The sequence below is a fragment of the Chiloscyllium plagiosum genome, chromosome 48, assembly GCF_004010195.1.
Source record: "Chiloscyllium plagiosum isolate BGI_BamShark_2017 chromosome 48, ASM401019v2, whole genome shotgun sequence".
Lineage (NCBI taxonomy): Eukaryota > Metazoa > Chordata > Chondrichthyes > Orectolobiformes > Hemiscylliidae > Chiloscyllium > Chiloscyllium plagiosum.
The window spans coordinates 3,181,350-3,194,150 of record NC_057757.1 but is presented as its reverse complement, the minus strand read 5'-3'; the positions used below and the strand labels follow the sequence as shown (position 1 = coordinate 3,194,150).

The window sequence follows — 12,801 nt, the reverse complement described above, 5'->3', positions numbered from 1 at the left end:
GAGAGACACAAAGAGAGAAATTGAGGACTGCAGATGCTGGAGATCAGAGCTGAAAATGTGTTGCTGGAAAAGCGCATAAGCCCGAAGATTCCTGAAGAAGGGCTTATACCCGAAACGTCGATTCTCCTGTTCCTTCGATGCTGCCTGACCTGCTGCGCCTTTCCAGCAACACATTTTCAACAAAGAGAGGAATGGAGAGCAAGTATGTCAGACAAACATAGACAGAGAAGGACAGGGTGAGGGAAAGAGACCAAGAGAAGCAGACAGAGGGAGACAGACAAAATGAAAGAGACAGACAGAATGAAAGAGACAGAGAGAAATAGGCAGCTGAAGATAGACAGAGACAGATAGTGGGAATTGAAATTACACCAGATGACAAGAATCCAGCAATGGAAAGAAATGCAAAACATCTGGCTGCTTCCAAAAATAATCTTCTGTCACTCAGTCACACATTCTCTCAGATGTCTGGGCCGTGAGATAAACACATGTATTTATAGGTGGATTGAGAAAACTTCAGGCTGCAGAACTGTCTGTTCTTAATCTTGGCAGAGCCCTTTGATTTCAGACGCAGAATCTCCCCCACTTGCTCGAATAACTTCAAGATACAAGCTGGAGGTTAGGTGGATCCTGACCCTGACACTTCGGTCTGGCAAGTCAAGTCTTCAACAGTTTGGACGCTAAACATAAACAGGTTGGGTGATGAGTTGCATCTATCCCCTTCTCAGTTTACCAAAAGCTAGCTTGCCCTTGTATCTGTGGCTCGGTCAGCTAGATGGGTTTGACGGTGAGATAGTCACCATTTGGTCCAATTTTAATTCCAAATTGAATTCAAACTCCACCATCTGCACTGGTGGAATTTGAAGCCATGTCCCCCTCTTACTAGTCCACTACAACACTACCATTACACCACGCTCCTATTTCACATGGCAACTATCAATGCCTTGATGCCCTGTCAACAACAAACCAAAAATTCCACTAAGCACTATTTTGAGCACCTCATGCAAATGGAATGCATCCATTCATTCTGATTAAATCCAATCCTGTCAATGTTGCTTTATATAACTGTCTCCCTCATTGACTTATCTCGATTCCTAACTGTTGCTGAAGTCATGCTGTTGGGGCTTTTTTTAAATCGTCCTGATGGCAAGAATGCCAAACCTCAAAAGGGGCAGCAATGTAGTCCACATGAGAAAAGGGGCAGCGATTGGTTGGGCAAGTGGACCCAGATTGGTAGAGGTACTGCCACTTAAGCTGATTGCAGCATAGCTGGCTGACAACATACCAGAAACCACCAATCTTCACACACCCTGTCCTTGACAGACAGCAGCTGAATGAAAGCTTGGAGTGGGGGGAGCAGCCTGGCGTATTTACCCATTGAAAATCCTTGATAATAATGTGGATAAATGGAGGGTATTGACTTTGGTGGCAAAACCAGGAAGGCAGATTGTTATCTGATTGGTGGCAGTTTAGGAAAAGGTGAGGTGCAACGATACCCTGGAGTCATGGTGGAGCGGTCACTGACGGTTGGCATGCAGGCGCAGCAGGTGGTGAAGAAAGCTAATGGCATGCTCTCCTTCATAGTGAGATGATTGGTGTATCAAAGTAGGGATGACTTGCTATATTTATATAAAGGGCTTTGGTGAGGCCACACCTTGAATATTGTGTGCAGGTTTGGTCTCCTAGTCTGAGGAAGGACATTCTTGCTATTGAGGGAGTCCAGCGAAGGTTCACCAGACTGATTCCCAGAATGGCAGGACTGACATATAAGGAAAGACTGGATCGGCTAGGCTTGTGTTTGCCAGAATTTAGAAGAATGAGAGGGGATCTCATAGAAACATATAAAATCCTGATGGGACCAGACAGGCTGGATGCAGGAAGAATGTTCCCAATGTAGGGGGCATCCATAACTAGGGCTAACAGTCTAAGAATAAGGGAGAAGCCATTCAGAACGGAGATGAGGAAGAATTTCTTCCCTCAGAGAGTTGGGAACCTGTGGAATTCTCTCCCACAGGAAGCTATTGGAACCAGTTCATTAGATATATTCATGAGGGAGCTGAATATAGCTCTTACAGCTAAAGGGACCAAGGGGGGTGGAGAGAAAGCAGGACTGGGATACTGAAATTGCATGATCAGCCATGATCATATTGACTAGTGCTACAGGCTCGAAGGGCTGAATAGCCAGCTCCTGCACCTATTTTCTATATTTCTATAAACAAGAGACAACTTGCCTGCTTTGAACTGAAATTTGTCCATTACTGTTCCCTGGTGCATTCTCCATGAAAATGCCAATCTGTTGACACCCTCTTCCCATGAAGTATAAATTGTTGTTCAAGAGTTGGCATTCTTGCCATTCTGTCCTGATGAGTGCAAGACCAAAGAACTTCAATAGCTATCTCTTGTTCCAATTCTGTGCTACAGTTTCCCTTGAGTCCTCCAGAATAATTTGTACTCCACATGGCCCCACCACTCAAAGTCAGTACGAGGGGAAGAGAGTGGCAAATGTGGCCAGTAAATATTGACCTGTAGTGACCTATTTCTGTGCTGGCGGAACTCAATACAATATGAATTCTAATTATTTCATAGAATCCGCTACAATGTGGAAACAAATCCACAATGACACTCGAAGAGTAATCCACCCAGACACATCCCCCTACCCTGTTTCTCTACATTTACCCTGACTAATGCACCTAACCCACACATCCCTGGGCACTATGGGGCAATTTAGCTTGGCCAAATCACCTAACCTGCACATCTTTGGATTGTAGGAGGAAATTGGAACACCTGGAGGAAACTCACACAGATGCAGTGAGAATGTGTAAACTCCACACAGACAGTCATTGAGGCTGGAATCGAACCCAGGTCCATGATACTGTGAGGCAGCAGTGCTAACCACTGAGCCACTGTACCACCCATAAGGGATTATGGAACCGTGAAATTCCATAATTGTTTTTAAAAAGAACATCACCTCCTTGAAGGTGGAATTGCAGGTAGACAGGCTAGTGATGAAGGTGTTTGGTACACTTGCCATTATTGACTGGTGCATTGAGTATAGCAGTTGGGAGGCCATGTTACTGCTGTACAGAACATTTGTTAGGCCACTTTTGGAATACTGGTTTCAGTTCTGATCTCCTTGCTATAAGAAAGATGTTATTAAACTTGAAAGGGTGCAGAAAAGATTTACAAGGATGTTGCCAAGTTTGGAGGCCTTGAGCTATATGGAGAGGCTGAAAAGGATGGGGTTATTTTCCCTGGAGTATTGGAGGCTGAGGGCTGATCTTCTAGAGGTTTATAAAATCACAAGGGGCATGGATAGGGTGAACACCGAAGGTCCTTTTCCCAGGGTGGGGGGGTCCAAAACTGGAGGGCATAGATTTAGGGTGAGAGGGGCAAGATTTAAAAGACACCTAAGGGGAAACTTTTTTCACACAGAAGGTGGTGTGTGCATGGAATGAGCTGCTGGAGGAAGTGGTGGAGGCTGGTACAATGATAACATTTAAAAGGCATCTGGATAGCTACTTGAATAGGAAGGGTGTAGAGGGATATGGGCCAAATGCTGGCAAATGCGACTAGATTAATTTAGGGTATCTGGTTGGTATGGATGAGTTGGACTGAAGGGTCTGTTTCCGTGTTACATAACTCTGTATCTCTATAATACATAAAGCATGGAAACAGATCCTTTGGTCCAACCAGTCCATGCCAACCATAATCCCAAATTAAACTAGTCTCATGTGCCCAGTTTTGGCACATATTCTTCCAATCCTTTCCTATTCACCTACTTATCTGAATATCTATTAATAATTGTAGTGTACCTGCCTGCACTACTTCCTCTGGAAGTTCATTCCACACATATCTACAGCGGTGTTAAAATAATCCAATTGATTCCTGTCATTTCTACTTTCCTCATACCCCTACCATTTATATTTTATTTTCCTTTTCAAAGTATTAATCTAATTCCCTCCCAAAAGTTGGATTGAGTCTGCTCCCTTCAGGTGGGACAAGAACTCACTATGTCAAGTGATAAAACATTACCTCATGTCAAATTTGTCTTTTTCACCAATTATCTTAATCAACATCCTTCCTGTTGAAGTTAGATATCATTTTCAGGCCCAAAGGGATCAAAGGGTAAAGGGGAGCAAAGATATTGTGAAACTTGTAAGTGTGTAGAAAAGATTTACAAGGATGTTGCCAGGGTTGAAGACTCTGAGCTATAGAGAAAGGCTGAATAGGCTGGGGTTAATTTCCCAGGAGTGTCAAAGGCTGAGGGGTGACCTTTTAGAGGTTTATAAAATCATGAGGGGCACGAACAGGGTGAATAGCCAAAGTCTTTACCCCAGGCTAGGGGAGTCAAAAACTAAATATTAGTATAAGGTGAGAGAGGAAAGATTTAAAAGGGATCGAAGGGGCAACTTTTTCACACAGAGGGTGGTGCATGTATGGAATGAGCTGCCAGAGGAAGTGGGGGAGGCTGGTACAATGACAACATTTAAAAGGCAGCTGGATAGGTATATGAATAGGAAGGGTTTTTAGAGGGATACTGACCAAATGTTGACAAATGGGACTAGATTAATTGATGATATCTGGTCAGCATGGATCAGTTGGACCAAAGGCTCTGTTTCCGTGCTGTACAGCTCTATGACACAGGTGACCTTAGGTGGAATCATGGAAACACTCAAATCAGAAAGCAGTCATTCAGCCCACTACACGTCTGCTGTTACAGCTTTGTTAAGATTATCCAATTAATTTATGTCCTCTCTACTTTCCCTGTGGCCCTGCTACAGATGAGTTGGACCGAAGGATTGTTTCCATGCTGTACAATTCTACGACTCTAAGTGGGAGCAGGAAATGCCTTGGATGGTCATATTGAATGGTGGAGCAGGCTCAAAGGGCAGAATGGACAGTGTGGTGCTGGAAACGCACAGCAGGTCAGGCAGCATCCCAGGAGCAGGAGAATTAACGTTTTGGGCAAAAGCCCTTCATCATTCCTGGTGAAGGGCTTTTGACTGAAACATCGATTCTCCTGCTCCTTGGTGCTGCCTGACCTACTGTGCTTTTCCAGTGCCACACTCTGATCTCCAGCATCTGCGGTTCTCACTTTCTCAAAGGGCAGAATGGCAGACTCATGATTTCTAGGAATGCACGTGCAAGTTCACAAGGTTAAATGACTGGCCGCTGCTCCTATTATAGAATCATACAGCATGGAGATAGGTCCAACCTGTCCATGCCGAGCATAATCTCAAACTGAACTAGTCCCACCTGCCTGCTCCTACCCCCATATCCCTCCAAACCTTTCCTATTCAGAGTCAAACAGTATAGAAACAGGTCCAACCTGTACATGCCGAGCATAATTGCAAACTAACCTAGTCCCACCTGCCTGCTCCTACCCCATATCCCTCCAAACCTTTCCTATTCAGAGTCAAACAGCATAGAAACAGGTCCAACCTGTACATGCTGAGCATAATTGCAAACTAACCTAGTCCCTCCTGCCTGCTCCTATCCCATATCCCTCCAAACCTTTCCTTTTCATGTATCCATCCTTTAAAATGTTGTAACTGTGCTCTCATCCACCACTTCCGCTGGAAGTTCATTCCATACACCAACCACTCTCTGTGTAAAAGAGTTGCCCCTGGTGTCTTTTTTTAAAAATCCCTCTCCCTCTCACCTGAAAAATGTGCCCCCTAGTCCTGAAATCCCCCATCCTATGGAAAAGACAGCTACTCTATCTACCCCCCTCATTACTTTATGAACTTGTATCAGGCCACCTCTATTGAAACAAGCTCCCCCGTGAGGCAGGCACTTGTTGGGGGTGGGGGAGCCCCGTGCTGCCTGCCCTAGTCGAAGAGCTCACAAAACTCTCTCTCTCATCTGGCAGCAAACTGGGGTCGACGCCGGGCCACCGGCTGTGGACAGAGTTGACCAGGTCCCATGTTGTGGTGGGGTCGGTCCCGCGTTTTTTTGTTTAAGGCAACTCGGTGATGAACCCCACCCCCCTCGCCCCCCAACTCACCGGAGTTGCACTGGTGGAGATTCCTGGCCACCCATTTGAGGAGGGGTTCCATGGAGCAGCCGCACAGCCAAGGGTTGCCGGCCAGGCGCACGGAGACGGTGGCGGGCAGGCCGTCCAGCAGGTCCTGGCTGACCCCGGTCAGGCCGTCGAAGCTGAGGTCCAGGTGCTGGAGGCGCGGCAGTCCGGAGAGGGCCCGCGGAGCGATCACCGACAGCCCGGGGTTGTGGCTGAGCAGGAGGTGCACCAAGTTGCGGGCCGGCCTCAGCAGCTCCCGGGTGAGGCGGCTCAGGTTGTTGTAGCTCAGGTCCAGGTGGGTCAGCTTGACCAGCGGCCGGAACAGGCCGGCCGGCAGCTCGGTCAGCGAGTTGTTGCGGAGGTCGAGCACCATCAGGTCGGTGTAGCAGGAGAAGTAGCCCGGGGGCAGGGCGAGAACTTTGTTGTGAGCCAGGCTGAGGTTGGTGGTGTGCAAGGGCAAGCCGAAAGGCGGGGCGACCAATTCCTTATCGCTGCAGTCCGACACCTTATTCCAGCAGCTACAAGGGGCTGGACAGCTCCTTGCTAGTCCTCGAGCCACAAGTAACAAAAGTAAAGAGCTCACATACATAATCCTGGCCTCTGGACACTTCCCCTTCCTTGTCCCCCTCCACGTTATCTCTCTCTCTCTCTCTCTCTCTGTGGTCCTCCGTCTTTGTCTCCCGAGCCAACCTCAGAGAAGCCTAGCTCACCGAGAATTCCCCTTTCTCCGAAGTGGGATGTGGGGCTCTCCCTCGACAATGGCCCTCGCCCACAGACCACTCCCACGAAACCTGGAAGACAAGGATAACGACACAAAGAGGGCTGGGAGCGAACAAGAGAGCACAAACTCACCCTTAGAGCGGGGGAGGGCGAAGCGGGCTCGCACACTTGGGCTGTTTACCTTGCTTGTTTTATTGCCAAAAACAAACAAAAAAAAAATAGCAAGAGGAAAAGACATTTCGCGCCGAGTCTCCGACTTACCGACGTAGCTGCTGGGGGAACAGACGCGGTGCTGGTTTCTTTTGTCCGCTCTCTCATGCTCCCAGATCTCTCCCTCGTCTTTGTTTTTTTTTAGAAATATATATATAAGACAAGAAAAAATATTCCTAGGGTGGAGGCCCTGTTCTCTGAAAGGAATACTGAATGCCTCCTCTCCTCCAATACACCCCACCCCAACCCCCCCTCCTCTTCCACCCCAGAATTAACCAAATCCACGCCTGGTGCAGACAAGAGAGGATCAGGAGCTTTATCTGCCCACTGTGAAATTAAACTGTTTTCCTAATTATTTCCACTCTCTCTTTCTCTCTGTCTCTTGTCTGCTCCTGTAGGGCCCAGTGCATCTAATGACGTGATGCAGTCGCTTAGCAACCGTCTCTACATCTCCACATCCCCAAAAACCAAGTGTAGCTTGAAATCAGACAATTTCCTCACGAGAACTAAATCCTCCCACCCTTCTCCCTGCCACGTTCAATAGACCGGTTTGTGTGTGTCTGAGTGTGTGTGCGTCTATGTCTGTGTGTGTGTGTGTCTGTGTGTAAGGGGGAGAGAGAGAGAGTCCTCTCCCAAGCTCTGTCTCCCAGTGACAGAGGGATGAGGAAGGGGGGGTGTATCTTTCTAAAAACACGTTTAACCACACCACCACCCCCACCCACCTCTTTCCCACATATCAAAAGGGTGGTACCTCGCTTCTGGGCCCCCCCTTCCCCACCGACCCCTCAGCCCTTACCCTGCTGGGAGACCCTCAGGACAAATCTTCATAGACATTCGTGTCTTACCTGACGTCTTAATGTTTGAAAGTTTTAGGTACGTCTGTAGTCCCCGGACGGTGCTGGGGGAAGGCTGCATGTGATAAATCCGTCAGGAAGTGCGAGCGAGAGAACAGAAGCTGCGGGATTTGAATGAGTGGTGAGTGGTTGGGGGGGTACCAAATGTAGCACTGGGTGGCGAAACGTAGCAGGCAACTTTCCCAATTCACAGGCTGTGTGTACGTGAGAGTGGACAAGATCCAGTCTTATAAATAGACTGAGTCACGTATAAACAGACAAAGACAGGCTTCTATGTGGTTATATATAGAAATAGACTGACAGGCCAGACAGGGACAAACAGATGGGGCGAGAGATATGGGGCTGATAAATCGCTGGAGGAACTCAGCAGGTCTGTGGAGGGAAAGCAGGGTTAATGCTCAAGAGTCACCACGACAGAACAAGGAGACTGAAGGGCGGGTCAGGCCGGTGGTGGGGCGAGAGGTCTTTGCATCAAAGTCGACAAGGCAGTTGTTGCAAGTGGCCAAGTCAATGGCAGCATTTAACCAGAGGCTGAGAGGTGACCGGACCAGACTGTCAACGTTAATACGGAGGGCCGCCCAGACGGAGAAGGGAACCGAATTAAAATCACTCACCGACAGTGACAGAACTGCCGTATAACACGGCAGGGGAGTGCGTGCGCTGAGAGAGAATAAACCAGTCAAGGGAAGCCAGTGCAGCCAGTGTGGGTGACTGTGTCCCCAGTGTGGGTCAGTGTGTCCCCAGTGTGGGTCAGTGTGTCCCCAGTGTGGATCAGTGTCCCCCAGTGTGGGTCAGTGTGTCCCCCAGTGTGGGTCAGTGTGTCCCCAGTGTGGGTCAGTGTGTCCCCAGTGTGGGCCAGTGTGTTCCACAGTATGGGTCAGTGTGTCCCCAGTGTGGGCCAGTGTTCCACAGTATGGGTCAGTGTGTCCCCAGTGTGGATCAGTGTCCCCCAGTGTGGGTCAGTGTGTCCCCAGTGTGGGTCAGTGTATCCCAGTGTGGGTCAGTGTGTCCCAGTGTGGGTCAGTGGGTCACCAGTGTGGGTCAGTGTTCCACAGTATGGGTCAGTGTGTCCTCAGTGTGGATCAGTGTACCCCAGTGTGGGTCAGTCACCCCAGTGTGGGTCAGTGTGTCCCCAGTGTGGGTCAGTGGGGTCACCAGTGTGGGTTAGCGTTCCACAGTATGGGTCAGTGTGTTCCCAGTGTGGGTCAGCAATCCACAGTATGGGTCAGTGTGTCCCCAGTGTGGGTCAGTGTGTCCCCAGTGTGGGTCAGTGTGTCCCCAGTGTGGGTCAGTGTGTCCACAGTGTGGGTCAGTGGGTCACCAGTGTGGGTCAGCGTTCCACAGTATGGGTCAGTGTGTCCCCAGTATGGGTCAGTGTACCCCAGTGTGTGTTAGTGTGCTCCAGTGTGGGTCAGTGTGTCCCCAGTGTGGGTCAGTGTGTCCCCAGTGTGGGTCAGTGTACCCCAGTGTGGGTCAGTGTGCCCCCAGTGTGGGTCAGTGTGTCCCCAGTGTGTGTCAGTGCACTCCAGTGTGGGTCAGTGTGTCCCCAGTGTGGGTCAGTGTACCTTAGTCTGGTCAATGTTCCCCAGTGTGTGTTAGTGTATCCCAGTGTGGGTCAGTGTTCCCCAGTGTGGGTCAGTGTACCTCAGTCTGGTCAATATTCCCCAGTGTGGGTTAGTGTTTCCCAGTGTGGGTCAGTGTACCCCAGTGTGGGTCAGTGTGTCCACAGTGTGGGTCAGTGTTCCCCAGTGTGGGTCAGTGTACCCCAGTGTGGGTCAGTGTACCCCAGTGTGGGTCAGTGTACCCCAGTGTGGGTCAGCATTCCACAGTGTGGGTCAGTGGGTCCCCAGTGTGGGTCAGTGGGTCCCCAGTGTGGGTCAGTGTGTCCACAGTGTGGGTCAGTGGGTCACCAGTGTGGGTCAGCGTTCCACAGTATGGGTCAGTGTGTCCCCAGTATGGGTCAGTGTACCCCAGTGTGTGTTAGTGTGCTCCAGTGTGGGTCAGTGTACCCCAGTGTGGGTCAGTGTGTCCCCAGTGTGGGTCAGTGTGTCCCCAGTGTGGGTCAGTGTACCCCAATGTGGGTCAGTGTGTCCCCAGTGTGGGTCAGTGTGTCCCCAGTGTGTGTCAGTGCACTCCAGTGTGGGTCAGTGTGACCCCGTGTGTGTCTGCGCTCCAGTATGGGTCAGTGTGTCCCCAGTGTGGGTCAGTATACCCCAGTGTGGGTCAGTGTGTCCCCAGTGTGTGTCAGTGCGCTCCAGTGTGGGTCAGTGTGTCACCAGTGTGGGTCAGTGTACCTTAGTCTGGTCAATGTTCCCCAGTGTGGGTTAGTGTATCCCAGTGTGGGTCAGTGTTCCCCAGTGTGGGTCAGTGTACCTCAGTCTGGTCAATGTTTCCCAGTGTGGGTTAGTGTTTCCCAGTTTGGGTCAGTGTTCCCCAGTGTGGGTCAGTGTACCCCAGTGTGGGTCAGTGTGTCCCCAGTGTGGGCCAGTGTGTCCCCAGTGTGTGTCAGTGCACTCCAGTGTGGGTCAGTGTGTCCCCCGTGTGTGTCAGTGCGCTCCAGTATGGGTCAGTGTGTCCCCAGTGTGGGTCAGTATACCCCAGTGTGGGTCAGTGTGTCCCCCGTGTGTGTCAGTGCTCTCCAGTATGGGTCAGTGTGTCCCCAGTGTGGGTCAGTATACCCCAGTGTGGGTCAGTGTGTCCCCAGTGTGTGTCAGTGTGCTCCAGTGTGGGTCAGTGTGTCACCAGTGTGGGTCAGTGTACCTTAGTCTGGTCAATGTTCCCCAGTGTGGGTTAGTGTATCCCAGTGTGGGTCAGTGTTCCCCAGTGTGGGTCAGTGTATCTCAGTCTGGTCAATGTTCCCCAGTGTGGGTTAGTGTTTCCCAGTGTGGGTCAGTGTGTCCCCAGTGTGGGTCAGTGTGTCCCCTGTGTGGGTCAGTGTACCCCAGTGTGGATCAGTGTGTCCCCAGTGTGGGTCAGTGTACCCCAGTGTGGGTCAGTGTGTCACCAGTGTGGGTCAGTGTACCCCTGTGTGGATCAGTGTTCCCCAGTATGGGTCAGTGTACCTCAGTCTGGTCAATGTTCCCCAGTGTGGGTTAGTGTTTCCCAGTGTGGGTCAGTGTACCCCAGTGTGAGTCAATGTGTCCCCAGTGTGGGTCAGTGTGTCCCCAGTGTGGGTCAGTGTGTCCCCAGTGTGTGTCAGTGTTCCCCAGTGTGTGTCAGTGTACCCCAGTGTATGTCAGTCACCACAGTGTGGGTCAGTGTGTCCCCAGTGTGGGTCAGCGTGTCCCCAGTGTGTGTCAGTGTTCCCCAGTGTATGTCAGTCACCACAGTGTGGGGCAGTGTGTCCCCAGTGTGGTCAGTGTGTCTCCAGTGTGTGTCAGTGTTCCCCAGTGTGTGTCAGTGTGTCCCCAGTGTATGTCAGTCACCACAGTGTGGGTCAGTGTGCCCACAGTGTGGGTCAGTGTTACCCAGTGTGTGTCAGTGCGCTCCAGTCTGGCTCAGTATACCCCAGTGTGGGTCAGTGTTCCCCAGTGTGGGTCAGTGTTCCCCAGTGTGTGCCAGTGTATCCCAGTGTATGTTAGTCATCACAGTGTGGGTCAGTGTGTCCCCAGTGTGGGTCAGTGTGTCCCCAGTGTGGGTCAGTGTGTCCCCAGTGTGTGTCAGTGCACTCCAGTCCGGGTCAGTGTTCCACGATGTGGGTCAGTGTTCCACAGTATGGGTCAGTGTGTCCCCAGTGTGGGTCAGTGTGTCCCCAGTCTTTCCCCAGTGTGGGTCAGTGTTCCCCAGTGTGGGTCAGTGCGTCACCAGTGTGGGTCAGTGTACCTCTGTGTGGATCAGTGTTCCCCAGTGTGGGTCAGTGTACCTCAGTCTGGTCAATGTTCCCCAGTGTGGGTTAGTGTTTCCCAGTGTGGGTCAGTGTACCCCAGTGTGGGTCAATGTGTCCCCAGTGTGGGTCAGTGTTCGTGTTCCCCAGTGTAGGTCAGTGTGTCCCCAGTGTGGGTCAGTGTGTCCCCAGTGTGTGTCAGTGTTCCCCAGTGTGTGTCAGTGTACCCTAGTGTATGTCTGTCACCACAGTGTGGGTCAGTGTGCCTACAGTGTGGGTCAGTGTGTCCCCAGTGTGGGTCAGTGTGTCCCCAGTGTGGGTCAGTGTACCCCAGTGTGGGTCAGTGTGTCCCCAGTGTGGGTCAGTGTGTCCCCAGTGTGTGTCAGTGCACTCCAGTTTGGGTCAGTGTGTCCCCCGTGTGTGTGTCAGTGCGCTCCAGTATGGGTCAGTGTGTCCCCAGTGTGGGTCAGTATACCCCAGTGTGGGTCACTGAGTCCCCAGTGTGTGTCAGTGTGCTCCAGTGTGGGTCAGTGTACCTTAGTCTGGTCAATGTTCCCCAGTGTGGGTTAGTGTATCCCAGTGTGGGCCAGTGTTCCCCAGTGTGGGTCAGTGTATCTCAGTCTGGTCAATGTTCCCCAGTGTGGGTCAGTGTGTCCCCAGTGTGGGTCAGTGTGTCCCCAGTGTGGGTCAGTGTACCCCAGTGTGGGTCAGTGTACCCCAGTGTGGATCAGTGTACCCCAGTGTGGGTCAGTGTGACACCAGTGTGGGTCAGTGTACCCCTGTGTGGATCAGTGTTCCCCAGTGTGGGTCAGTGTACCTCAGTCTGGTCAATGTTCCCCAGTGTGGGTTAGTGTTTCCCAGTGTGGGTCAGTGTACCCCAGTGTGGGTCAGTGTACCCCAGTGTGGGTCAATGTGTCCCCAGTGTGGGTCAGTGTTCCCCAGTGTGGGTCAGTGTACCTCAGTCTGGTCAATATTCCCCAGTGTGGGTTAGTGTTTCCCAGTGTGGGTCAGTGTACCCCAGTGTGGGTCAGTGTACCCCAGTGTGGGTCAGTGTACCCCAGTGTGGGTCAGTGTACCCCAGTGTGGGTCAGTGTACCCCAGTGTGGGTCAGTGTACCCCAGTGTGGGTCAGTGTACCCCAGTGTGGGTCAGTGTACCCCAGTGTGGGTCAGTGTG

At 51.1% G+C, this 12,801-nt stretch overlaps 2 protein-coding genes across 4 annotated transcripts in view; one reads left to right on the top strand and one right to left on the bottom strand.

Annotated features, from left to right (window-relative positions):
• Positions 1-7,873, bottom strand: part of LOC122544322 (leucine-rich repeat-containing protein 55-like) — a 30,008-nt gene extending 22,135 nt beyond the window's left edge. Inside the window, exons 1-3 of one of the 3 annotated variants that reach the window (XM_043683489.1) lie at positions 7,795-7,870; positions 7,001-7,078; positions 6,005-6,810 (exon numbers count right to left, since the gene is read on the bottom strand). In XM_043683489.1, the coding sequence (XP_043539424.1) occupies positions 6,005-6,608 (604 nt within the window). In that variant the 5' untranslated portion in view covers positions 6,609-6,810; positions 7,001-7,078; positions 7,795-7,870. Of the gene's footprint in view, positions 1-6,004; positions 6,811-7,000; positions 7,512-7,794 lie in introns of those variants that run through there. The other 2 variants (XM_043683490.1, XM_043683491.1) reach the window with 2 other exon arrangements.
• The window catches only part of LOC122544321 (serine protease 52-like), a 40,164-nt gene continuing 34,883 nt past the window's right edge, over positions 7,521-12,801 (top strand). Inside the window, exon 1 of the mRNA XM_043683488.1 lies at positions 7,521-7,822. Coding sequence (XP_043539423.1) covers positions 7,806-7,822 — 17 coding nt within the window. The 5' untranslated portion in view covers positions 7,521-7,805. The remainder of the gene's footprint in view (positions 7,823-12,801) is intronic.